The 24405-nt window shown below is 59.0% G+C and overlaps 4 protein-coding genes across 8 annotated transcripts in view; 3 read left to right on the top strand and 1 right to left on the bottom strand.

Annotated features, from left to right (window-relative positions):
* Nucleotides 1-539: 539 nt before the first annotated feature.
* On the bottom strand, nt 540-5150 carry DCTN5 (dynactin subunit 5). Its single transcript, XM_051803617.1, has 7 exons — nt 5028-5150; nt 4821-4889; nt 4450-4568; nt 3908-4019; nt 3187-3289; nt 2862-2953; nt 540-891 (listed from the first exon to the last, which is right to left on the bottom strand). The coding sequence occupies exons 1-7, from the start codon at nt 5073-5075 to the stop codon at nt 871-873; spliced, it is 564 nt and encodes a 187-aa protein (XP_051659577.1). The 5' UTR covers nt 5076-5150; the 3' UTR covers nt 540-870.
* On the top strand, nt 5103-13433 carry PALB2 (partner and localizer of BRCA2). 5 transcript variants are annotated; one of them, XM_051799183.1, is made up of 14 exons: nt 5103-5192; nt 5280-5339; nt 5431-5488; nt 5838-5861; nt 5954-7849; nt 8563-9371; nt 9619-9702; nt 9824-9985; nt 10380-10465; nt 10751-10912; nt 11071-11187; nt 11519-11606; nt 11951-12099; nt 12980-13304. In XM_051799183.1, exons 1-14 carry the CDS (start codon nt 5142-5144, stop codon nt 13209-13211), a joined length of 3978 nt encoding a protein of 1325 aa, XP_051655143.1. In that variant the 5' UTR covers nt 5103-5141; the 3' UTR covers nt 13212-13304. The 5 variants fall into 5 exon arrangements, with proteins under 5 accessions (XP_051655143.1, XP_051655234.1, XP_051655375.1 ...); XM_051799415.1 differs by having other exon boundaries at nt 5124-5192; nt 5431-5518; XM_051799274.1 differs by lacking the exon at nt 5838-5861.
* Nucleotides 13434-14077: 644 nt separating this feature from the next.
* NDUFAB1 (NADH:ubiquinone oxidoreductase subunit AB1) lies at nt 14078-16647 on the top strand. The gene is made up of 4 exons (XM_051803744.1): nt 14078-14377; nt 14494-14581; nt 15640-15750; nt 16477-16647. The coding sequence occupies exons 1-3, from the start codon at nt 14102-14104 to the stop codon at nt 15729-15731; spliced, it is 456 nt and encodes a 151-aa protein (XP_051659704.1). The 5' UTR covers nt 14078-14101; the 3' UTR covers nt 15732-15750; nt 16477-16647.
* A 941-nt stretch (nt 16648-17588) lies between these two features.
* LOC127466212 (nascent polypeptide-associated complex subunit alpha, muscle-specific form-like) overlaps nt 17589-24405 on the top strand; it is an 8546-nt gene continuing 1729 nt past the window's right edge. The window contains exons 1-9 of the mRNA XM_051776827.1: nt 17589-18015; nt 18857-18976; nt 19143-20996; nt 21136-21373; nt 21520-21677; nt 21832-21994; nt 22065-22256; nt 23615-23824; nt 24397-24405. The exon at nt 24397-24405 is cut by the window's right edge and continues 145 nt beyond it. Of these exons, the coding sequence (XP_051632787.1) occupies nt 17589-18015; nt 18857-18976; nt 19143-20996; nt 21136-21373; nt 21520-21677; nt 21832-21994; nt 22065-22256; nt 23615-23824; nt 24397-24405 (3371 nt within the window). The remainder of the gene's footprint in view (nt 18016-18856; nt 18977-19142; nt 20997-21135; nt 21374-21519; nt 21678-21831; nt 21995-22064; nt 22257-23614; nt 23825-24396) is intronic.

Consider the following 24405-nt stretch of genomic DNA (forward strand, 5'->3'; position numbering starts at 1 on the left):
GCTCTCTGCCTCCAGGCACACAGTCCCACCTGGCTGGAAGCAGGATGAGGGCAGGGACTTCACCTCCTTTGGCCTTCCTTCCCCATCAGCAGTAGCTATTTCTTTCAGCCTTGGCTAACAAAGAACAGAAGGCTGGCCCTGTGAGTTGAGCCAGTGCCCCAGCTGGCCCTGACCCACTGGCACAGGCTGTTGGTCCCCAGGGTGTCCTGGAGAGCCCAGCACACAGGACCAAGCCCTGAGCCTTGCAGATCACCACAGCCATTTCCCCCATGGAGCTGGATCATCTCGGGAGCTTCTGCTCCCCACAAAGCAGACACAGCCCCCACTCGCCCGGTGACTGCGTGACCTTCCCGCAGAGCCCCTCACAGGCCACCTCAGCTCCTCCTGCTGAGCCACGGGCGCTTGGCACAGAGCGGGAGGTGTGTTCCAGGGACTCTGAACACCCGAAACACAGGCAGCATGGCCTGCCCGTCAGCTGGAGCAACCCGGAGCAAAGCACACAGGAGCAAGGCAGGATCAATGAAGCAACACAGCGACTCGGGGGTTGAAGTGCTCTGTGTTTGTACAGGATTCCTGAAAGAAGGCATTCCCCTCCCTGCAGGACATGCTTCCCCACTCCTGCAGCTCCTCTGGCTACAGACACAGCCCCCATGGGTCAGGTTTTACTGCACCACGCTGGACCGAATGCTGCCAGCAGAGCTGGGACTCCCCGGGCTGTGGCAGCCACTGACACTCCATCTTCCCAGAGCTGGCACAGGCGGAGAGGTGAGCCCAGGTCAGAGGGATGCTTCAGAGACAGGAGGAGAAAGTGGCCAATGTAAGGAATGTTAACAGTGCTGGGTGTTAGGGATCTTCAGTGGCAGCTTGGTTTTAGGCCCTGGCAGAGGCCACCTTAACAGAGACAATAAAAGAGGTTTTAGTTAAGGCAGAAGGGTTGGCTCAGCCTGTTAGAAGGAAGAGTAGGCCACAAAACATGTAATTGCAGTAACATATCCCTCCATGCTCTACAGCTCTGCTCTCAGGTGATTGTGGAAATGCATTACTCGCACTTTTCCAGCTGCCATCCCACTCCATCCCAACTCACATCCCTCCTTGCACCCCTCTGCCAGCTGCTGCAGCTGCTGATCAAGCGATCCCGGTGAAACGCAGGATGTGGTGTTGAAACTTTGAGGTGACACCATGGCAACACAGCACAGACACCACACTCCTGCCAGACACTGCCAGGGACACCCAAGGACACGCTCTGAACACCGGACTGGCAGAGAATCTCACAAGAAGCCCCAAACGTGTCGGGTCTGGTGACAGGGGAGGCCTCTCCAGCCCCTCAGAGGGAGAAAGCAGCTGTTTCACTCTGTACTTCACTTTTTTAATGCACTGACACTCTGATAGCCAGAACAGCCTGTAACAGTCACAGAAAAAGGGACTGTGGCTCATGCCCAGGCACAGCAGGAACCTCAGTCTAGTCTCAAGTTTGATTTGAAGAGGTACGACCTTGAGTCACTTGAGTAACTGGAGAGGCTTTAATTTATGTACAGTAAAAATACAAACAAATCGGTCAGTGGTTTTACATGTGATGAACAGCAGCTACTACACACATTAGTACTTGTACAGCTGTTTGCTATTAAGGTTTATCAGCATTTGAATTGCACAGATCAGCTGAGGGCTCCAGGGCTGCTCATCCACAACCACACACCTACTACACACCTAATGTCCTGGCCCCAGCTGCTACACTACAACATGCAGGAGCCCCAGTTCAAAACCATACAGCAGTATGATGCTAAGCTTTAGTAGAGCACAACCAGAGCAGGCAGACTCATGTGCAGCCAGTTGTCTGTACTCAGTCAGACATAGAAGCATCAGATGCCTCCCAACTTTCAGAGCTGCTCCCAGAAAGAACTATTCCTGCTCTACTACATGTCCAAAATTAAATGTTCACTCTTTTCAAGAAGTCCGAGTCTCATTCCTAAGCTTCATAATGCAGAAAAGCACCAAAGAGCTCTCTGCAAATATAGACACTGGGTAATAAATGGGGACAGCTGCAGCATTCTCTCATCCACCATTGGTTTCTGCTTTTAATTACCCACTTTCTGCTGCACTGAATTCTGTGAGTGACATGGCAAACCTCATCCCAAAGGCCTTTGGCTCTTTAAGGTCTGTGATGTTCAGAAGTAGAACACACTGGCCACAAGAACACTAACCCTGAGGGGTGAGAGCACAGGACTGATGTCAGTCTGCTTCAGGAGCTAAAAGCTAAGAAACATCCTGTCAGGCACAGAAAGACAGGTGTCAACGTCAGCCAAAATTCCTAAAGCCAATAGCAGGATGATGAACGATGTCCCTACAGAAGAGAATCCCAGGGAGAGAAGGAAGAGGCCATCCATCTCAGCCCACAGGCCTATGGAGCAGCAAGGATTTTGCCAAAGGAAAGCCCTGGGTCTAACAAACCTCGGTAGGTGTCTGGAACACACCCAAACCAGCCCTGCTGGGCTAGCAAACCTAAAGGCCAGGCTTTGGGCTAGGACAGAACTGACCAGACAGGCTGAGGCTGCAGAGCACGTCAGCTCTGCCTCATTCCCCCGCTGCTGCCCTAAGGCAGGTGTATCAGCTTTCCCAGCTCCAGAACATTCAGTGGCACAGTTCAGACAACGTGGAATGGAGTACATCGGATGAGCATACAAAGTTTGAACAGGACACAGCAGCTTTCACAAGGGACTGCTTGGCCAGGCTGGTGGTGTTGAGGGACACTCACACAAGTGCTCAGGAGAGTGGAGGGCCGGGCCCTGGTCTCAGTGGACAACATCCCTCTCCCCACCCCCAGAATGTTCCTGTGTGCCTGAAACATGGGAAATAGGCTACTAGACCTGAGTGAGTGGCAAGAACTTCTGGTAATAGCTCTTGGTAACGTCAATCATGAGTTCCTGGGTGCATTCCGGGAGCTCCCCAGAGAAGAGTCCTGGAAGAAGAACAACAGTATTGACATCAGTCATCATGCATCCTCTACCTGCTGTGCACTAAGGCAGGGAGTTTCACAAGTTAAAACTATTACTTTTCAGTGCAGCAACTGCCTGATTCCTTTATTTCTAGGCACTAAATGCTAAGAAGCAACTTTGTTATAACAATCTCATTTAAAATAAGAATATCCACATTATCCACACTTCTGCAAAAGAGAAGTTAGAGGGAGCATACCTGGGCAGCCTGAGAAAACAGTGAAAGGTGGGACTACAGTTTCAGGAGGGAGTACTGTGTTGTCCAAGATCTTGCAGCAGTCTTTCAAAACACATCTACGACCCTAAAACAGAGAACAGGGAAAGTTTATACTTAAAACACTATAAACACGAGATCTTTTGCTTATTACTGATACATTACCTAAATTTCAAGATTAATTGCTCAAAACACATTCTGTATAAGGGATCACAGGAATAATTCTTTACCCTGACTGAATGCTCCTCCCAACAGAATTAACTTTTCTTTTTGAGGAAAAACATGTTTGCTTTTAACTAGCACAGGTACAGGTAGCTGCACATTAACAAGTCAATGTGCAAATTGGCCCGAGTCATGCAGTGCCAGCAAGACCTTTTCTACCTCAGCAACCTTGACTATTTGGTGTTATTTGCACAGAAACACAACTCCACTTGTTCTCTGTGGCCAGGCTGCCCTCCCCGGGCAGTCCTGTTAGCCATAGGGACAACACTGCTGGGATGGATTTTCCAACCAGCAGCAGCTGAACCTGCTGTCCTTGGAAAAGCAAACCTGAAAGCCCTGCTTCCTGCAGAGAAGGAAGAGGAGGAGGAAGGAACAGCACAGAGTAAGTGCCTGCTCTAGCCAGCTGGTGCAGACACCTCTCAGCTGTCGTCCCAAAGCCTCAGCAGTACCCAGGAGTTTGCAGAGAGGACAAAATGGCACTCACAATGACACAGTTCTTGCCTATGTGCACGTAGGAGCCGATCTGGGCCGCGTTGACAACACAGTCCTCTTCTATGAACACATGGTCACCAATGTGGAGAGGGAAGAAAGCCACCCTGTGACAGGACAGGTATTTGTTTGGTGCACAACAAACAAACTGACACTGCTAGACCCAAAATCACCCTGTGGAGTCTCCCGCCCCCAGATGGATTAGCAGATGTGGATTTGGTGCTAAGGGAGACAAAACAGTAACTGGTCTTTCTCTTCTCTTTCTAAAGGATGGCCCAAATGAGCACCAGGAAGATGTAAATAAACAAAGAGCAACTGAAACATGCTCTTTACTTTGCTATTCTAATATATCCCAGCTTTTCCATATTGGCCTGAAGTGAACACTAACCCTCAAGGCACAGTTGAACATTTGAGAAAGAGACAGGTTTAGATAGATGTATTTCTGCAAACTGCTGCAGAACAGGGTTCTCTGAATAAAAGTCTCAGTCAAGTTGACAGATATTTTCAGGTGTCTCCCAAAAAGAAGGGGCCTCTTACCCTTTACTGAACTTCTTGAAGGGCGGCCTGATGACGCTGCGGCTCTTGACCACGCAGTGCCGTCCCACCCGCACGTTGGCCAGGTCCCCACGGATGATGCAGTCGTTCATAACTATCGTCTGCAGAAGGGAAGAGAGGTAGGTGAGATCCAATTCCTAGCCGTTCCTAGCAGTTGTTACACAGAGTCATGCCAAGGTCTGGTCACTCCCGCAAGATTATGTTACCTTAGAGAGGATTCTTTCAGTCAAAAGAAAAGCGAGAACAAAGCAAAAGCACAGGAGGCTGGAACCAGCGGCTGTGCTCCCGAGCAGCACAGAGTGAGCCAGACACGACGCCAGGCTTAGGCACAAACACGGTGACGATGTTCTCACCTTGCCGTTGAGGACGATGTTCTGGCTGCCGCACAGCACGGACTGCCGGCTCACCTTGTTGCCGGAGGCCTGCGGGGAGAACGGGCACGTCACGGCGGCTCTCCCGGGCCCCGCCGCCCCTGCAACACCCCGGCGAGCCCAGCCCAGCTCGGCCCCCGCTCCCCGGGCCCCGCTCCCCGGCCCCCGCTCCCCGGCCCCCGGGCCCACCGTCTCGATGTACTCGGACTTGTTGTACAGCATCTCGCTGAGCTCCATGGCCGCCCCGCCCGGCCCCGCTTCCGCCGCGTCACCTCCGCCCGCGCTGCCGCCGCCCCGGTTGCCATGGAGGAGCCGCGGGCAGCGGCGGCCCTGAGCGGCGCCGACAGGGAGAAGGTGCGGGGCCGGGCGGGGCCGCGGGGCCGGCGGCGGGGCCAGGGCCGGTCCCGGTCCCAGCCCAGCCCGGCGCGGTGTCTCTTGCAGCTGCGGGAGAAGCTGGCGCTGCTGAGGCGGGAGTACAGCGAGACCGTCATCCGGCTGCGGGTGAGCGGGCAGGGCCGGGCCGGGGCACGGCGGGGGGCCCCGGGGCCCCGGGAGCCGGTCCCAGCCCCGCCGGGGTGTTGTGTGTCCGCAGCGGGCGCGGCGAGCTGAGCGAGCCAGGAGCCACGGCCGGCGGGAGCGGAGCCCCCCAGGTGGGAGATGGCGGGAGCGGAGCCCCCCAGGTGGGAGATGGCGGGAGCGGAGCCCCCAGGTGGGAGATGGTGGGCGATCCCCCAGCTTCGCGCTGGGGCGGTGGGATGCCCGGGGACCCCGTCAGCCGCCCTGTGCCCCCCCTTGCCCTCTCCAGGCGGTGGGTCCGGGGCCCGGACTGTGGCCCCTCAGTGCCCCCGCGGAGCCGGGATGGACCGGCCCTGCCGACCCCCTCAACCCGCTGTCCTCTCGGTCGCTGCTGCCACATCTGCTGCCCTCAGACCCGCACACGGCCCTTCCCCTGGGCTGAGCCCTGCTCTGCACTAACATCTCTGCTTCCTTCCTCACCAGGTCTCCAGTGCTCTGATCCTGACTGTAAGATCCCCATCTTTTCCTCCTAACAAAGTGATGTTTTTCTTGGACAGGACTTTGAGAGTACTTTACACGTGTGACATTTTTTCCCCCAGGTTCTAAAGATAATGCATCTCCTAGTGCTGACAGAGGTGGACTCCCTCAGTTACAGACTAAAACCTGCTCTGATGTTGACATGGAGGAGGCAACATCTGTCACATTTAAACACATTCCAGAGTTCTCCAATGATGAGGTTAACCTACAGGACAGCTCATGGGCAGAAAGTGTTCAGGCCAGCCAGGAAAACCTGTACTGTGGGATAATAAGGCCTGTCCTTGAGGAGAAAACATCCCAAACCTCCAGAGGCATGATGAAGCTGAGGAGACGGACAAAGGCTCTGGAATCAAGGGAAGGGAAATCAGTGCACGATGGGCATGTAGTCAGCACTGATGAAACAGTGAAAAATCAAACTGCCAGTGCAGAAGAGCTTCAGTCACCAGTGTTCAGGCACAGCACCCTCTCGCACACTGAGGAACATCCTGAAAGGTCATGCAGGCCAGCTCTTGTGAAGGGAGAAGGAAACAGTTTCACTCCTGATGCTGCCTCAGGAGCTGTACAGGAGGTGTTCGAGGGCAGTGTCACTGCAGGAGAGCCTGAGCTGTCCCCACATGTGGTCAGGGACAGCAGTGACATCTGGCAGCTCAAGTGCCCAAGGGCTGTGACCACACCTGGCAGCCGTGAGCCATGTTCACAGGAGGGAGACTCTCTTTTACTTGACACCAGAGGTGATGGAGAAGAAGAATGCCCCAGTGTAATAAAACAACTGGACAGTGAGAGTTTGCATGAAGATCAGGGAGAATTATGTGGGCTCCTGGATTTAGTGTCAGAAAATGAAGTATTGCCTGAGGATGGAAATAACACTGTAACCAAGGAGAGCAAAAGCCATGAAGGAGATAAAAGTGACAGCGATACCTTAAATCCCTGTCCTGCAGATCGTGCTCCGGGCAGTGCTCGAGAACTGTTGGAGAATCAACAGCTTGAAAGTCAGTCAAGACTTTTTCCTCCCGAGGAGGCGACGGCTCCCGAGGGCACGCTGAGCTCTTGCACAGTGGTGGAAGGGCTGCTCTTCCCTGTCGAGTACTACGTCAGGACAACTCGCCGCATGTCCAACTGCCAGAGGAAGGTGGACCTGGATGCTGTAATCCTCAGCCAGCTGGGCAGGAGCAAGAAAGGTCAGCGGAGTAAGTGCAAGCAGAAAGATGCAAACTCAGATCAGCCCTCCCAGGAGAGAGCTAAGGCTGATTTAGAGTCAGGGGTCATGCCGTTCCCTTTTCTTGGGGCAGAAGAGGATCCAGCAAACTCAAGTAGTTCTGAGAAATCTCTTCCTGTGTCCAGCAGCAGCAGCACTTCACTTGGATCCGTTTCTCAGAAAAGCATCATTAGCACAAGGCAAGAGCAGAGTCGATCCCAGAGGAAACAGAAGGGAAGAAGAAGGTCTGCCTGCAAAGCCCCCGTGGGTCCAGTGTCACAGGAGCTTATAGAGAGTGTGGACCTCATAATGGCCAGGGAAAGCAGTGCTCTGCTGTCACGTGAGAGCCAGAGTGAAAAAAAAAGCTGTGATGCTAACCTTGAAAAGTCATCCTCAGATGAGAGCAAGTTGTCTGGTGCTGCAGCGTTGGGGTCTGGAGAGACAGGAGTGACTGAAGCTGCACAGCCAGCGGGTCCTGATCCTCCTCAGGGAGGGAGCCAAGTGCTGGGGAAATGCCTGTTGGAGCAGGTTCAAAATCCACTTCAGAGCAGCGATGCCGTGAGCCCAGGGAATGAAACTTTTGCCAGGCACGCGGGAGATCTGGAAGCCAACTCGCCTGTGTGTCAGGCTGATAAACATCCAGTGGCGAGCGTGAAGAGCCGGCGAGGAGCCGGCGAGGCGGAGCCGCTCCCTGGGATCAGCGTCCCCCTGCGCCGCTCCCTGCGCTGCTCTGCGAGACACAGCGCCCGGCAGGGCTCAGCAGGTACTGCCTCACAGTCAGCACTCCCCAGAACTCCCATTCCCACAGGAGGGGAACGTCCAGTGAGTGCAAGCCCTGCTGTTCACACCCTGCAGTGTTTAGTCAGGAAATATGAGGGGGATTAACCATTTCTTTTTTTTTTTTTTTTTTTTTATAAACAAGATATCTTTTAAAAAATTAGGTCATTGTGGTGCCCATGTTCCTTGAACAATTCCAGAAACTTTTACTTCAGCCCAGTGTCAGGGAGTGAACAGCAGAGGAGCAGGGCTGAGAACTTCTTGACCTGCCATTGCTGTTGGAGCAAAGGTTGTGCACACTGGAGCTGATTTCCAGCAGATGGGTGTCCATCAGTTCTCCAGTTGAGTGTGCATACTAATGAGTATTTTCTTTTAGTGCTAACAAGTGTGAAACACAAGACGTAGCCTGAGAGTCTGGGGGTCTGTGAATATTGTGAAAGTGTTGGGAGAACACCCAACAAACCAAACTGAGCAAGCACTCAATTCTGTCAGGCTTTGGACATGACCTTTGAGCTGAAGGCTTGATGCAGAGCAACTGCAGATTGTAATGTCTTTCCAGAAAAGTGCCACTTCCATGTCTTAAGATGTATATGGCTCTTTTCTTTTTTTTTTTTTTTTAAATATATTGGAGTGGCAGTCTGGATGAGAGATTCTGAAAAGGCAAGTTGCTGATGTTCTCTCTTGTATTCTTGTGTTTAGATGACAGCAGCAGAGGGCACAGCTGTCCCACGGGCTCAGAGGGTCCTGCTGCTCTGGGCCTCCCCCCTGCAGACCCCGACACTCGCTGCTCCCTCTTCTCCTTCCGCAGCCCCCAGTGGCTGGTCCCCAGGCTGGGCATCAGGGACTTCCACCTACCAAACGAGGAATTTGGAGTACTGAAACTGGAGAAATTGAAATCTTCCCCTGTGAATGACTTGGAGGATTTTGTTCCAAGTGTGTCCGGGGATGGCGTGGCTCCACAGGACACACCAAGTGCACAAATGAATCCAGAAGAAAAAAGTCTCAGAAGTAACTTGATTTCACCTTCCAAAACCAGATTGCCCAAGCTCCCCTGTGTGGAAAGCCCGACTTCCAAGAAGGACCTTTCCACCCATGAGTTGCTCTTTACTCCCATGGAGACTGTCTTAGCTGGGGCTCCCACCCAGCGTGAGTCTCAGATTTCCTCGTCTGTTTTCCCTGCTGTGGGTGCAACCCCAGGTGTTTTACCTGCAGTGCACAGTGAGGCCTTACCAGGCACACCTTCTGTGCCCACCTCGCACGGGACCCTGCCTTCCTCCAGAGGAGCTGCCCAGGTCCTGGGGGATGGGGCACACAAGGACCCTGCCATGCCACTGCTCCCGGACAGCTGTGGTGCAGGGGCTGCCACAAATGAGGAGGAACAAGGTACCATGTTTGCTTTAGCAGATGAAAGAGGTCCTGAGAATAAATCTGATCAGGCTGTGGCCTTGGGTAAGCATCAGCAGTCTGAGAGCAAAGAGCAAGGATCCTGCAGAGCTTCTCCTGAACAGGTAACAAGCTGAGCTCTTTGCCAGAGGTACTAAACCAGTGGGCAAATCCCCTTTCCCAGAGTCTTGTCTGACTTCAGGGGAAAGGCCTCTTTGCATGCTAGTCCTGCATGGATCATGGCTCTCCAGCAACAGCATGCAGAGTGACTGCATGACTGTGACAGAGCACACAACACTTCTGCCTCGCTCTTGCAGGTGCTGAATGTCATTTCAAAGTTGAACTATCCTCCTCCTTTACTTGTTTGTGCAGAAAAATGATGGAGCAGAACAGTTGACTCCAGTGCTGCCAGATGGCCCCAAAGAAGAGAACTTGCAGCTTGTGTCGGAGCTAAAGGTGGGGGAACAGCAGGGAATCGTTACTGTGGCAGCAGCAGCTTTGCAAGACCAAGTTTAACAAAAATGCAACTGATAATCATGTCTATCAGAGAAAAACCAGCGCTGTTTGTTTTGGCCAGGATTCCTCAGGTTCCTGTGCCGTGGATGTGAGCACAGTGTGGTGGGAAGCAGCTGGCTGCAGGGAGCTGCGTGTGGTCACTGCTTCCGAGAGCTCCGTGTCCCTGTGGGAACCTCTGGCACCCAACCACTGGGGAAAGGTCTGCACCTGGCAGCTGGGAGAGGTATGGACACGGTCCTTCTTTCTAGAATTTATGGCAATTTTCTTGCCCTATGTGTTAGTTCCCAAGATACAAGGAGCTTGTAGCTTCTATGGCCACAAGTTACCTACAGGAATTTGATATTCCATGCACAGAATGGTGGCTGCACTTCAGCCACTGCCTTGTGCTCTTTCCGCTTAAACTCCTTAGAGACACTTTTTGCCTCTTACATTAACAGGGATTGTTTAATTAGGTAAACAGGCAGCAGACAGTTCAGCTGTTTGTCTAAGTGTGCTTCTTGAGAGTGGTCTGAAAATTAGTTCTGCTCCACATCATTTTACTTGAAACAGTCTAGAAAATGAGAAAAAAGTTAAAGGGATGCTGTGGGTGACACTGAATTCTTGTTTTGCTGTCCCAGATTCCTGTAATCCAGATTGTTCCTCTGCCAGACACCTGTAACCTCGTGTGTGTAGCACTGGGAGAGCTGGAGATTGGAGAAATAAGGTTTTGTATTTATTTATTACTAGCGCTTTGCACCCTAAGAAGTTGCAGCTTAGCTCTCCTCACTACTATCTTAGTAGTGGCTGAAATTATCTTTTTACTAATGTGTTACTTTCTCAGTTGCTTTAGCAATTGGAAAAGGTGCAAGGGATTTATAAAAGTCAGCTATAAGGACTGGTTCATACTCAGAGCTGGCAGACTGAGTAAACATAGGCTGATTTGTGTATGCTATGGCATGTTTGAGTGGTGCTTCCTCCTGTCATGGTATGTGCTTGTCTCTTGATTTAGGACGTTGCTTTATTCTTCTGAGACTGACTTGTTCAGGCACTCCCTAGTGAAATCTGGGAATATAAAAGCAGTTGTTGGGCTAAAGGACCAGAGGCTAGTGAGCAGCAGCAGGACCCTGCAGGAGCAGCAAGTGGAGATGGTGTGGCTCTCAGGGACAGGAGGGTGAGTTTGGGGGTGCTGGTTTGTGGTGGTCTCTGTGGCAGGTGGGACAAAAGTGAGGAAACATCTTGGATGTAGAAAAAGTGGGTTCCTGTTCTTCCTGGAGTGGTGCTGGGCACTTGTTTTTTCAACTGCTTTTCTATGTGCTGATCTCCCTTCAGGAGCAAGGACAGGCAGACCCTGATGCCCCCTGAAGAAACTGTTACAGCCTTTGCTGAAGTAGAAGGGATGAGAGAGGCCTTGGTGGGCACCACAGCTGCCAACAGCATCGTGGTGTGGTCAGTGTCTCCTCTGCCATTACATGGTTGAGGGGGGTGGGGGCTGTAGCAGAAAGCTGCAGGGTTGTGCAGGAGTGCTGGCTGGGTGCCGAGCCACCCTGGAAATGGTGGTTGTCAGAGGACCTGCAGTGTGGCCCCACAGTCACATGGACAGGGAATGAACTGTGCTACTGTAATTCCATTGCTTTTGCATCATTCTCATTACACCCTCCCTGTGACCTCTTGGCTTGTTTGGCTGATGTGGAACCAAACCCGTCTCCATCCTGCACAGTGGTGTAACTGTGATTAGAGGATGAAAATGTGTCAGAGTTTGTGTTTTCACCAACTGCAGGAATCTGAAAACAGGCCAGCTCCTGAGGAAGATGCACGTTGGTTATTCCTACCCAGCTTCCATCTGCCATCGAGCGTATTCCGACTCCGTACGTACATGAAATTCTCTTCATGCTTGGGCTACACTGACTGGGCTGGGGACGCAAAGGATTGAGGTTTCTAGAGGATTGAAGGTAAATGCATAAATCCATCGAGTCACTGAGCTGTCACTCTGCTGTGTTGCACCAGCCCTTATCAGCCAGCAGCTGCTTTGGGTTTTATCTTATTTGATAAGGAAAGTAAACCATTTCTGTTTTCTTCAGTAAAAATAATGTATCACTGTCCATGGGGCTGTGATTAGAGAGAGACTGCAGCTGTTAATTTTTGGAAAATTCTTTGAGTTTTTCCCCTCCTGCTGTTGTTTTTAGTGATGTATTTTCCCTCTCTCTATCAGGGCCTTCTGTTTGTTGTTTTAAGTCATCCACATGCCAAAGAGAGCGAGTCCTGTGGAAACCCAGCGTTCCGCGTGGTGGCCTTCAACCCCAGGACGGGCAGGAGCCGGGGGGTGATGTTCTCCTGCCCCCCCCCCAGCCCTGCGGGGAGGCAAGTGCTGGGGGCTGGGCTGGCTCCTTCCAGGGGCTGTGGGAGGACCCAGCGAGTGGAGCTGGCAGGGATCCCATTGCCATCTCCCCAGTGATAAGGGACTGCATCCGGCGCTGCCGCGTGTCCGGTGCACGGCTGAGGGGGCTGGGGGTGTGGATGGGCCACTTCCTGCCCGCTTCCCGCTGTGCCCTGGCCCCCTGCCCCCAGCACTGGGACTGGGGGCCTGTGTCCCTGGGCTCCTCAGGCAAGCCTGGTGCTGCCTGCAGCAGTGGCACTCTGGGCTGCTGGGGAGCGCCGGGCCAGGTTGGTTTGTGTGGAGCAGTGCTGCAGGCAGATGGCCTTTTCCTTCCTGTGCCTTGTGTTTTGAGGTGTCAGCAGGCTCAGCCTCAGCTTTAAGGCTCAGCCTTACAGTGTTCCTTACACAGGAAATGTGATGGACGTATGGGAGTAGCAGCAGATCAAGATCTTGCTTACTGAACAGTCATGGAATCACAGAATGGTTGGGGTGGGAAAGGACATTAAAGATTGTCCAATTCCACCCCCTGCCATGGGCAGGGACACCTTCCACTAGCCCAGGTTGCTCCAAGCCCTGTCCAACCTGGCCTTGGACGCTTCCAGGGATGGGGCTTTCTTTAAAGAGTTGTTTTTTAAGAGTCCCCTTTTTTAAGAGTACACCTTTTTCAAGTATGTTCTGAGTCTCAAGGAGTATTTTCTTGACCTTCTCCCTTTGCAGTTGTGCTGGAGGCACAGCCCAGACCATAGCCTGGCTGCAGTTGGCCATTAATCTGTACCTGGACCCCAAGCCAAGGGAACAAACACTGCCCTGCGTGGTGTCTTTGCAGACCCCTGCTGTGTGCTGACCCCCCCCGTGTCCCTGCAGGTACCTGGAGGGCGACGTGTGGGACACGGCGGGAGCGGCCGTGCTGACGTCGGGCGCCGTGGCCGTGTGGGACCTGCTGCGGGGCCGGTGCACGGCGGTGCTGCCCCCGGGCCCCGCGGGGCGCTGGGCACTGGCACGCTGGGCCACAGCCGGGGCCGGGCTGCTGGCCGGGCAGCACGACGGCACCGTCCGCCTGTACCGGTACCGGCAGCCACAGCCGGGAGCCGCCTGACGGGGGGCAGGACCCCATCGCCGGTACCTCTGCTGCTGCTGGGGCCGGGTGTGCCGGGGCTGTGCGATGCCATTAAACGTTGTTGCCTTTGGATGACTCCGTGTCTGCCACTGCCATGCTGGGGGGCTGCTGGGGGGCAGCATGGCCACAGGCTGCTGGGGGGCTGTGGAGAAGGACCTGCTGTCCTGCTGTCCCGGACCAGCAGTGTGTCCTGAGAACCAAGAAGGCTGCTGGGGTCCTGGGGCATTGGGAAGAGCCTTCCCAGCAGATTAGGGAGGTGATTCTGTCCCTCTGCTCAGCCCTAGGGAGGCACATCTGCAGTGCTGTGTCCAGTTCTGGGCTCCTCAGGACAGGAGGGACATGGAGCTCCTGGAGCAGGTCCAGAGGAGGCTGCAGAGATGCTGAAGGGATGGAGCATCTCCCTCATGAGGAAAGGCCAAGGGAGCAGGGGCTGTTCAGCCTCTAGAGGAGACACTGAGAGGGGACCTCCCCAATGTGTGTCAGTGCCTGCAGAGGGGGGGCAGAGGATGGACCAGGCTCTGCTGGGGGTGCCCAGAAATGGGACAAAAGGAATGGGCAGGAATTGATGCCCAGGCAGTTCCACCTGGCCAGGAGGAAGAACTTTGCTGTGCAGTGACAAGCGCTGAACAGGCTGCCCAGAGCGTTGTGGAGTCTCCTCCCTGGGGATATTCCAGACCCCTCTGGACACACTCTGTGCCACGGGCTGGAGCAGGGAGGTGGGGCCAGTGACCCGCTGTGCTCCCTTCCAGCCTGGCCCGTTTGGGGGCGGGGCCGGCCGGTACCGGGGGCGCTGCGCGGCCTCCGCCCGGCAGGGGGCGCTGCGCGGCCGGCAGGGGGCGCTCCCCCGCGCGGCGCCCGCCGGGACAGCGATGATGGCGGCCCGTGTCCTCTCGTCCTGCGCCCGCCGCCTCCTCCCGCCGCCCGCCCGCCCCGCCGCCCTCCGCGCCCTCCGCCGCCTCGCGCCCGCCGCGCCCGCCCCGCCCGCCCCCCTGGGCCGCCCCGCGCTGCCCGCGCTCCTGCGGGTGCCGCGCGCGGCCGCGCTGCCATGCCGCCGCTTCTCCGACATGCCGCCCCTGACCTTGGCCGACATCAAGGAACGGGTGCTCTACGTGCTCAAGCTCTACGATAAGATCGACCCCGAGAAGGCGAGCGAGGCCGGGGGGCGGCGGGAGGGCCGGTGTGACCGGAGGGCCGGGGCCGCAGGGCCGGTGTGGGCTCTGCCGCCGGGCCGGGTCCCGCTGACCGCCCTGTTCCCCCCCAGCTCACGGCCGAGTCCCACTTCATGAAGGACCTGGGCCTGGACAGTCTGGACCAAGTGGAGATCATCATGGCCATGGAGGACGAATTCGGTAACGGGGACGGGGCCGCCCGGTTCATCCCTGCCCGGGGGGGCCGGGCCTGTCCGGTGTGGGGCAGGGAAACCCACATAGAGCCATCACCGGGAGAGGAGCGAACCACACAGGTCCGCTGCTGAGCTGTGTCGGGGCTGCGGCGCCTGCAGCAGTCGGGAGCTGGCCCTGTCCTGCTGTCCCCGAGCTTGGGCCCCTTAGAAGCAGGAATTGTTCTTTTCCACCCCACACTGGCACCACTCGGGAAGTAATGGGGGCAGCAGCATGTAGGTGCTACACTGAGTGTGGAGGCTTCACCTGGGCTGAGCTTCACAGATCACAAATCCCAGATAGTCCAGGCTTTTTCTCACCAGAATTTTTTTCATCCTCAACCCTTAATGCTACTGGAGAAGAAAAAGATGTTTTCTCCTTCTTGATTTGTATTCCAAGTTTCCTTTTACTTCCTTTTGGACTTCTTCATGCTTTCATTTAAAGCTCATGAATTCTGGAGTAGGTGCCTAAATGTCACCTTGGGCCACAGATGTCCCTGGTGTTTGGTCACTCTCTAAGCCTGAGGTGAATGTTTCACTCTCAGAGGCTTTGCTGGCAGCGTGTCTGTAATCCCTGTGCTGGCTGGAGTGTGAATGTGCCCAGGAGTGCCAGAAGGAAGAACTTGCATTTCTGGGGTGTTCCTGAGCAGTTCCGCTGCCAAGAGCCCTCTTGCCCTGCCCTGGTGTTGGCTCTGAGCGAGCCCTCAGCACCAGCCTCAGCCTGAGGGACTTTGGGCACTGCCTGGGGGTCCAGGAATATCCCCCATGTCACACACCAGTGGCTGTGAGAGCTCTGGGAAGGCCTTGGTAGCTTTACTGAGGCATGAGAGGCACTGGCTTCTGCTGTGCCTGCCTTGTCCTGTGTGGGGAGGTGATGTCACTTCAAGCAGCAGTGATGCAGTGTCAGCCCCTGCCCACGTGTCCCCTACCTGCCTGTCCCCTGCCCAGCCCCCAGGCCAGCAGCCATCACTTCCCTTGGCCTTGCCCCCTTTTCCATTGTTTTGGCTAAGTGTGTACCCTTTCTTGCAGGATTTGAAATTCCTGACGGAGATGCAGAGAAGCTGATGTGCCCACAGGAGATTGTAGATTACATTGCAGATAAGAAGGATGTTTATGAATGAAGCAGTTCCTCAGGGCTGAGTGAGTGCAGACATACTCTGGGCGTGCCTTGCCTGGGTGCACACCGGGGCAGGGCAGGGTACCTGTGACACCGTGGAGGCAGTGGGGAGCCTGGCACTTTTTGAGGGAGCTGGCAGCAGCTGTGGGTGCCAGCGGGGAGAGCAAGGGTTTGTATTTTCCTGAGGGTGAGGGGGGTGTTTTCCTGAGGCACTTGCAGCTGGAGGGATTGTGTGGGGCTCAGAGGCCTCTCCTCTTGTCCCACCTGACATGTTGAGCACTGGCTCACCCCGGGGTGTAGTGGATAGTGAATAGGCTTCGGCCATGGCAGCCCATCTCCCCGTGCCCCTTGGTCCTGCAGAGGGTGTGTGGGGGCACCTCAGCCCCCCCGCCACTGCCACCGCTGTCTCTTCCCCCACAGCCACAGCCGGGAAGGAAATGGGCAGGGAAGGGTTATAGGAGCGACAGCCTGAGGGCTGCAGGGGAAATGAGGTGGCCTCGGGCCAGCCTGCAGTGCTGATCCACATTCCTGCCTGTTCCTGTGTGGCTCTGGGCCTCCCCCCACGCTCCCCGGGGCAGGGGGCCTGTGTCCCTTCACTGCTTTGGGCCAGGGTTTGAGCCATGGCCTTTGGAGAGAGCTGGGGGCTCCTTCTGTGCCTGTGTTTGGTGCTCAGCATGTCCTGCCCCTGCCTACCCACTTCTGTGCCTTCAAATGGTTCATGAAATGTTAGACATGGATTGTTTTCCTAGGAGTTGTCCCACACCAGGCCTGGGCTGGTGCCGGCGCGGATGGATGGGAGTGCACACGCTGTCCCGCTGGGGCTTTCATCTGGAAGCTGCACGTGGATGTTGTATTTAAAGCTGTCTGAATGTGTTGTCCTTTAAAAACAAGAAAAAAACAGGAATAAAGAGTTAAGACCATTGTTGTGTTGGTGGCTGTTCGTTTCCACGCAGTGGGTGGGTCCCTGTCTCAGTGTTTGGGTGTGAAGGACTCTGGGGATCAGGGACTGACAGCTCTGGAATTGTTCTTCCCTGCTCCAGGATTGGCTCTGTCCTGCTTGCCCATAACTGTTTATTTCATCAGTGCTGATAAAAACAAGTTCTGTGTGATAGGCTTCTATTTTCCAGATGGAAAATAAAGGGGGGAATGACTTTCCTGATGCTGAACAGCAAATTCATATTGGTGTTTCTGTATGCCTGACTCACCCCAGTGCAGGAGCCTTGCTCCTGAGGCAGGAATGGGTTATTTCTGCACCCTGCACGGTGTTTCCTCTGAGCAAAGGAACACATCATATGTCACAGCAGCACTGCCAGGCCAGGAGCCAAGGAAGTGTCACTGGGTAACAGAACTTCTGGCAATGGGGAGGTGAGGATGGAAAATGGAGCAGAGGCTGTGTGTGGTGGAGTGTTCCTGGGGTGTTCTCAGTAGCTGCACTTTACTATGAGACTCTCAGTAGACAAGTGACCCTCTGCCTTCGGGGCCCCGATGTCAATCCCACTGTGAGCAAGGCCTGTGTCCTGGGAAACTCCTTCACAGCTCCACACCCCAGCTGTGCTCTGACAGGTTTTCTGAGCAGTTGCATGGTGGAACTGGAGGCAGGCAGTGGTTTTGGCCACTGTGTCCGTGATGGTTTCCCTGTGGCATGGCTGTGAGGTGCCTGCTCAGAGGCTGTGCTGGCGCTGGGGTGGTCACTGGGTTCTCTCCGTGTGACCCTGAGGGATGTGAGGAACCTGCAGTCAGAGCAGCCAGCGGTGCCCTTGGGGAGCCTTTGCCCTGGGCATGTCCCCAGGTTCCCGGGGACAGCCAGGGACAGAGCAGGGGCAGAGCCGGGTCCGGGCAGCCCCGAACGCGCGTCCCGGGGATGAACCCGTGGGAGGCGGGCGGGAGCCCCCCGAGCCCCCCGAGCCCCGGCCCAGCGCTGAGCCCGCGGTGGGGCGATGGGGCCGAGCCCGCAGCCGCAGCCCCGCACCTGGGGCGGCCGGCGGGGGCCAGGCCGAGCCCCTCGGGGTGGGTCGCAGTGCAGAGCACCGGCCCGCCCGCCCCGGGGCGGAGGGAGCTCCGGTGCCGGTGCCGTGAGGCGGGCCCGGGCCGGGGGCTGCGGTTCCCGGCGCCTCCGCCCCGCCGCAGCGGGGGCGGGCGGGGGTTTCCTGCCGCCGCCTGGCAGAGCCGCCCGCGCCGCGCCATGGAGCGGCCCCGGCTCCCGCTGCTCCGGCTCCCTCCGCTCCGGCTCCCTCCGCTCCGGCTCCCGCTGCCCCGGCTCCCGCTGCCCCGGCTCCTGGCCGCCGCAGGTGAGCGACGGGGGTGGGCACGGCCGCGAAGGGGCCCCGGTCCCGCTGGTTCCCGGGCGGGGGATGCTGCGCTCGGGGGGCGGCGGCGGCGGCGGGGCCGGTGAGTGCCGGCGGCCCGGGGGTCTGCGGTGGGGCCGGGTCCCCGCTGGGGTGGGGGGCAGCGGCTGCTGCTCGGTGTCAGCAGCACCCGCTCGGGGCGGGCCCGGCCGCGGGGGCTCGGGGGCGGTGGGTGAGAGCCGCGGTCGCTGCCGTGCCGTGGCCGTTCCGTGCCGGGCTGTGCCACCGGCCCGGGCGGCTCCGTGGCCTCGAAGGCGGCGGGTGCTGCGCCCGCGGGAGTCCCGGTGAGGCGCTGGCGGAGAGCGGGGCCCGGGGGGCTCGAAGTGACCTCCTTTCCAGCCCCGGCCCCACCCGGGCGATGACCACCGCCCGTTCTCTCTGGAGAGGGGCCGCCGCGGGCCCCGGAGCCCTGCCCGGAGCCCTCCCCCGGGTTCTGGCGTCGTGCCCTGCCCGCGGACCCGCTGGTGCCGGCGGTGGCACATGGCGGCTCTGCAGGAGGGTGGTCGGGTTTGGGCAAACCGGGGGCTCCCGGCACAGCCGGAGTGTGGCGGTGGGGCAGGACTTGGCACCGTTCGTTGGGACCAGGGCAGGTGGTTCCCAGCTGGGTTTGGGTTGTTCCGGAGCGTCTCCTTCGGCAGAGCTGCCCGCGGTTTACGGAGGGGAGAAAGCGAGCCCCCCACCCTCGCCGGCGGCTCCGGGGGTGCCGCGCCCCGTAGCCGGTGCTGGTGCAGGATGCCCGGTGCTTGGTGCTCGGACCGATGGGCGCTGCTCCCTCCCCTCTCAGTGCTCGTGGAATGCTGCGCGCGGCTCTGCCCCGCTCTGGGCAGCGGGACGGGCTCCACGCCGGGCACTGCCGACCCCTGCGCCCACCTGGGGACCGCGGCGGGGGAGCGCTGCCGGACAGGTACCCCCGGGGCTGGGACCGTCCCACTCGCGGCCCTTTGTGGCACTGCGTGCCAGCCACGTGTGTGGGTGGCACGATGGGGCCAAGGGTGCCGCTCTGGCAATTGTGGGGTGCTGACCATGGGTTAGCCCTGCTCAGTGCCCCCCAACTCTGCCCCTGCCCCCAGATCACCCAGAGCGAGGAGCTGGCACGGGGCAGGCGCCAACACTGGAGACCTTGGGGCAGCTGTGGACAGAGGCTGAGCTGCTGCCCTTCCCTGGGACTCCTGCCAGGACAGCCGAGCCCTCCGGCCCCCAGGGGAGCCCTAGAGGCCCCCAGACGGGCGGGGAGGGAACAGGGTCAGCGGTGTGGGGTGGAACAGCCACTGAGCACCCGGGGCCTCCCGTGTCTGCAGGCACCACCGAGCAGGCAGCTTCAGGAAGCGAGCTGGGGGTGACCAGTGCAGGAGCCCCAGCCCCTGTGCAGCCAAACACAGATCCTGCCACCACGGACCCCCTCGGGACTGACCCTGTAGGACATGTGTCAGTGGAAGGTGTAAAGACTGTGCAGGGGACCCCTTTGCATTCACCGCCCTCCATGGCAGTGCCGGGTTCTGCTGGGGGACAGAGGGGATCCCCCAACACCCTGATGGGATGGAGGTCCATGGGGACAGTCCTTGTGCAGAGCCAGAGGGGCTCACACAGCTCCTCGTCCCCCGAGCTGTGGGCTGGGGAGGGCCCGGGTGCCACTGTCCCGTTGGGTAATAGGAGCCCAGGGACCCACCCAGCCACCACACTGGCCACTGACAGCCCAGTGCTGGGGACAACAGGGATGTCACCCTTTGGAGAGGGGTTGCAGAGGCTGCTGACTCCCACGGGGGCACTGTGGGGGACACACCAGGGGCTGCCGGGGCCAGGGCTGGCAGGAGGACAGGGCTCTGCCTCCCACCCATGGCAGGGTCCCCACTCTGCCCCTCGCCCCTCTGTGCTGCCCCTGGGGGCTGCTGGTCATGAGGGGCCTGCGGCCAGCACAGCCTGGCCAGCCGTGGGCACAGGCCCAGCCTCACTGCCTGCCACAGGCAGGGGGTCGGGTCTGCCTGTCCCCACCACCACAGCTGGCACCCCAGGGGTGACTTCCTCTGTCCCAGGGGGAACCCTGGACCCGACCACAGGAGTCTTGGGGCCACCTGACAGGGGGACTTCCCCTGAGCAAAGTCACATCCCCCTGAACCCACCAGCTGTGCCTGGGCAGTCCCCAGCCCCTCTGGCCCCCAGCAGCAGTGCTGTGGTGCAGAGCGGGGTGACTCATGCCAGTCCTGGGTCCCCCCATGTCTCCCTGTCCCCACAGCCTGCCCCAGCCAGTGGGGCAGTGACCCTTCTGCCAACCCTGCTGTCTTCCCCAGGGACTGGCTGGGGGGTCCTGGGGCTTGCCCCTGCTGTGGGCACCCCCCCAGGAGACCCTTCTCCAGGGCTTCCCCACACTGACTCAAGGGTGGGTCCTGCTGAGAGCCCTCAGATCCAGGAGGGGACCCAGGTGGGAGTGGGCAGCCTGGCCCCTCCCTCAGCCCCTGGGCCCCCCCAGCAGCCACCTTCATCCCAGCCTGCATCGTCCCTGGGACCGACCACCGCTACTGGCATCACTACCACTGCTGTGGCCACCACCATCACAGCCACCACCATCACAGCCACCACCATCACAGCCACCACTGCCAGCCCAGAGCTGCCCAGGGATGTGGGGACGGTCACGCCAGAGCCTGGTGCTGCTGTACTGCAGAGGGATGTGGCAGGGCTGACGTGGGGGCCCCCAGCTCATGTGCCCACTGTGATGCCCAGGGCCCCCCAGCAGCCCACCGATCCCGATGGGACCCTGGGCCACCGTGGGGGCCCCAGGTCCCCTCCAGCTGTGGAGGACACAGACCTGGCCCAGCCATCGAGCAGCCCTGTAGGGCGGCCGGACACTGATGCCCCCCGATTGATGCCAGCTGGGGCGGGCAGGGCCCCGCAGGTGTTCATTGTGGAAGATCAGCCCCCGCTCCTGAGAGGTGGGTCTGGGGGTTTGGGACCCTCTCCTGGAACATGGTGGGAGGGGGAGAGGCCCTGGGAGCCACTAGCATGGGGGGGTCAGTGGTGGTGGCCCCTGGGGTGGAGCCATGTCATGCTGGTCCCCATCTCCTCCTGCAGCATCCCTCCTGCGTGTCCCCTGCGAGCTGGTGCTGGACATGGGGTTTGTCCCAGCCCTGCAGGATCCCGGGTCCCACGAGCACCAGGAGCTGCTGCACAGCTTCAACCAGACGGTGAGTGCAGGGGGGCTGGGGGGCTGCGGGTTGGGGGCCATTGCACTCAGCTCCCCCCCTGTGCAGGTCACCCCCCTCTTCACGTCGGTGCCCGGGTTCCTGCGGCTGGAAGTGACGGGGATCAGGTGGGTGCTGGTGCAGCCCCGCAGCACGTGATGCTCCCTGGCACGGGGGTGCAGGGACTGTCACATGCTGCGGGGTCACAGCAGTGCCAGGTGAGGTGCTGGGCATGGGGGCTGCCCCCACGAGCTCCGAGCGGGTGTCCCTGCAGGGAGGGCAGTGTGGTGCTGCAGTACGACGCGCTGTTCGCGGGGGAGCAGCTGCCAGTGCTGGGGCTGGACACGCTCCTCGAGGCCACACTGGGCTCTGGTGGCACCCGGCCAGGGCTGGTGGTGGGAACAGCCCCCGTCCTGCGCCACGAGGCTCTGGGTGAGTGTGGGGCAGGTACGGGGCTGCACCATCGCCGACCCTCCCCTGGGCCTGGAGCCTGGTGCCTGCAGGGGTTGTGGCAGGGCGGGCACACGCCTGGCCCTGGCTCCCTGCTCTGTGGGGAGGGTGGCACAGCCAGGCCCTGTCCCTGCAGTGCGGACACTGGACCCCTGCACTGTGTTCTTTGCCTGCCCGACCGGCTTTGCCTGCGTGTCTGGGGCGGACGGGAACGCGACCTGCACCTCCCTCTGCCACCGTGACTACTGCAAGAACCAGGGCATCTGCACCCACCTGCGGGACCGCCAGCCCCTCTGCCAGTGAGTGCCCTGGGGCAGCCCGGGGTACTGGGTGCCATCCCCCCGGAGCTGATGGACCCCCCTGGCACAGGTGCCCCGTGGGCAGCGATTTCTGGTTCATGGGTCTGCGCTGTGACTACCGGGTGACCCAGCAGAGCCTGCTGGGTGCAGCAGCCGGGATCCTGCTCAGCATCCTCCTCCTGGGCGCCGTCCTCGCCACCCTCGCCATCCGCCGCTTCAAGGCCCTGCTGCTGGAGGCCAGGGCTGACCAGACCCGCAGCAGGTGGGAGCGTGGGGCCGTGGGGACCGGGACTGGGGCCTTGGGGTCCTGGAGGGAGGGAACTTCTGCCCCTCCTGGGGTGCCGGGTGCGAGGGGCAGCAGGGAGAGCCGTGGTGGGGCGGCTGGGCTGGGCTGAGCCGGGGCTGAGCTCTGCCAAGGAAAACACTGTGGGATGGCTGATAGTGATGCTGGGAGGTGCTGGGGCGGGGGGAGCACGTGTGGGGCCCGGAGCGGCTGGGTGGGGGTCCGGGGTGTGTGCTCGGTGCTGGAGGATGCTCACAGCCACGGGAAGTGGTGTCCAGGCCGGAAAGGAGTGCCGGGGGCCGCGGGGCTGGATGGGGCCGCCGTGGCACTGAAGGGCCATGGGCTGTGCTGCAGCACTGAAGGGCTGTGGAGAGAAGCTTGAGATGTGCCGATGGGCCCCCAGCTCCGCGGTGCCCGGGACACCCAGTGCTGCCCCTGGCACAGGGACACCCAGTGCTGCCCCTGGCACAGGGACACCCAGTGCTGCCCCTGGCACAGGGACACCCAGTGCTGCCCCTGGCACAGGGTCACTCTGTGCTGCTGCCCGGGCTGGGGGGGAGCGAGGCTGCAGCACAGCCCTGCCAGAGCGCTCGGGGGGAGCCCCGGGGGGAGCCCCCGCTGTCCTGGCCCTGCTGCCTGTTCTGTAAAGTGCCGTGGGGGGATTGTCCCCAGGAAACCACTGTAACAGCCCCAACCACCACGGGACTGTGGCCAGAGGTTGTTTGGTGTCACGGGCTCTGTCCCCAGCCTGGGTGTGCGGCTGGGCCTTTCCCTGGACACTGGAAATTTGGGTGGGAACCTGCAATCTGTGTAGCCATGCAGTCGGTGGGGTGGGGTGCACGTGCTCATGGTGTGTGCATGTCTGTGCTCTGTGTGTGTACATGTGTGTTAGAGCATGTGTGTACATGTGTGCATGTGCCTGCCCTCTGTGTGTACACATGCTTGCCCTGTGTGTGTACACACATGCACGAGTGTGGCCCGTGTATGTATACACACGTGTGTTAGTACATGTGTGTACACACGTGTGTTAGTACATGTATGTACACACGTGTGTTAGTACATGTGTGTACACACGTGTGCATGTGCTTGCACTGTGTGTGTGTACACACACACACACACACGTGTGCACGGCCCTGCCCTGTGTGTTTCTGTGTGTACACACACACACGTGTGCCCTGCCCTGCCCTGTGTGTTTCTGTGTGTACACACACACAGGTGTGCCCTGCCCTGCCCTGTGTGTTTCTGTGTGTACACACACACACGTGTGCACGGCCCTGCCCTGTGTGTTTCTGTGTGTACACACACACACGTGTGCACGGCCCTGCCCTGTCCCACAGCTACCGGCGGTTCTGCCGCCTGGACGATGTCTCGGCCCAGTACTGGTCTCACTCGGGGCTGCCCTCGGCCAGCTCCCTGGACAACCCCGCCTTCAGCAACTCAGAGGAGCTGCTGCACCTCCAGATCCTGGACAACGGTTTCTGCAGCTGCCAGGAGGACTCCGGTGTCCCCGACGGTGCCAAGTGTGCCCGCCCGCCCTACCGGCCCAGGTAGGGGTGGTTTGCCGAGCCCGTGTAGCCGGGCCTGGCCTTTGGCTTGCTCGGTGGGCTGGGGTGATGCAGGGCAGGGAGGGGTTTGGGGCACACAGGCAATCCTGGCACCACTGATTTGCAGCCCCTGCCCTGTGCTCATCGACAGTGCTGGGAGCTCTTACACCCCCCAGCCTTTAGAGTCCATGGAGCAATGCCTGGTTTTTTGTCCCCATGTGAGGAACTGTGTGTGCTGGGACTGCTGTAACAGAGGAGGGTTCACATCTGCGGGAAACTGTGGCTCTGTGTGCTCATGGGAAAGTCTAATCAGCTTCCAGGGGTGTCTGTGGAAAAAGGGCCCTGGAAGTTTCCAATTCCACTGGCAAAGGCACAACAGCCAGGGACGCCTCCCCAAGTGCTCCCTTGGCTGTGGGGCCGAGCCCGGCACCGCCCGTGCTGCGAGTGCATCGTCCCTGGAGCACGACACCAGCACAGGGTCCTGCTCCTCTGTCCCCCGTCTGCTTTCCCAGCACCAGCCCAGCTCTTACCCCCGCCTCCCCCATCTCTTAATTACCCATGGATTCTTTTCCCAGCTTCCATTA

Source organism: Manacus candei, unplaced genomic scaffold (assembly GCF_025592945.1).
Source record: "Manacus candei isolate 608988 ecotype Guabito, Panama unplaced genomic scaffold, ASM2559294v1 h1tg000002l, whole genome shotgun sequence".
Lineage (NCBI taxonomy): Eukaryota > Metazoa > Chordata > Aves > Passeriformes > Pipridae > Manacus > Manacus candei.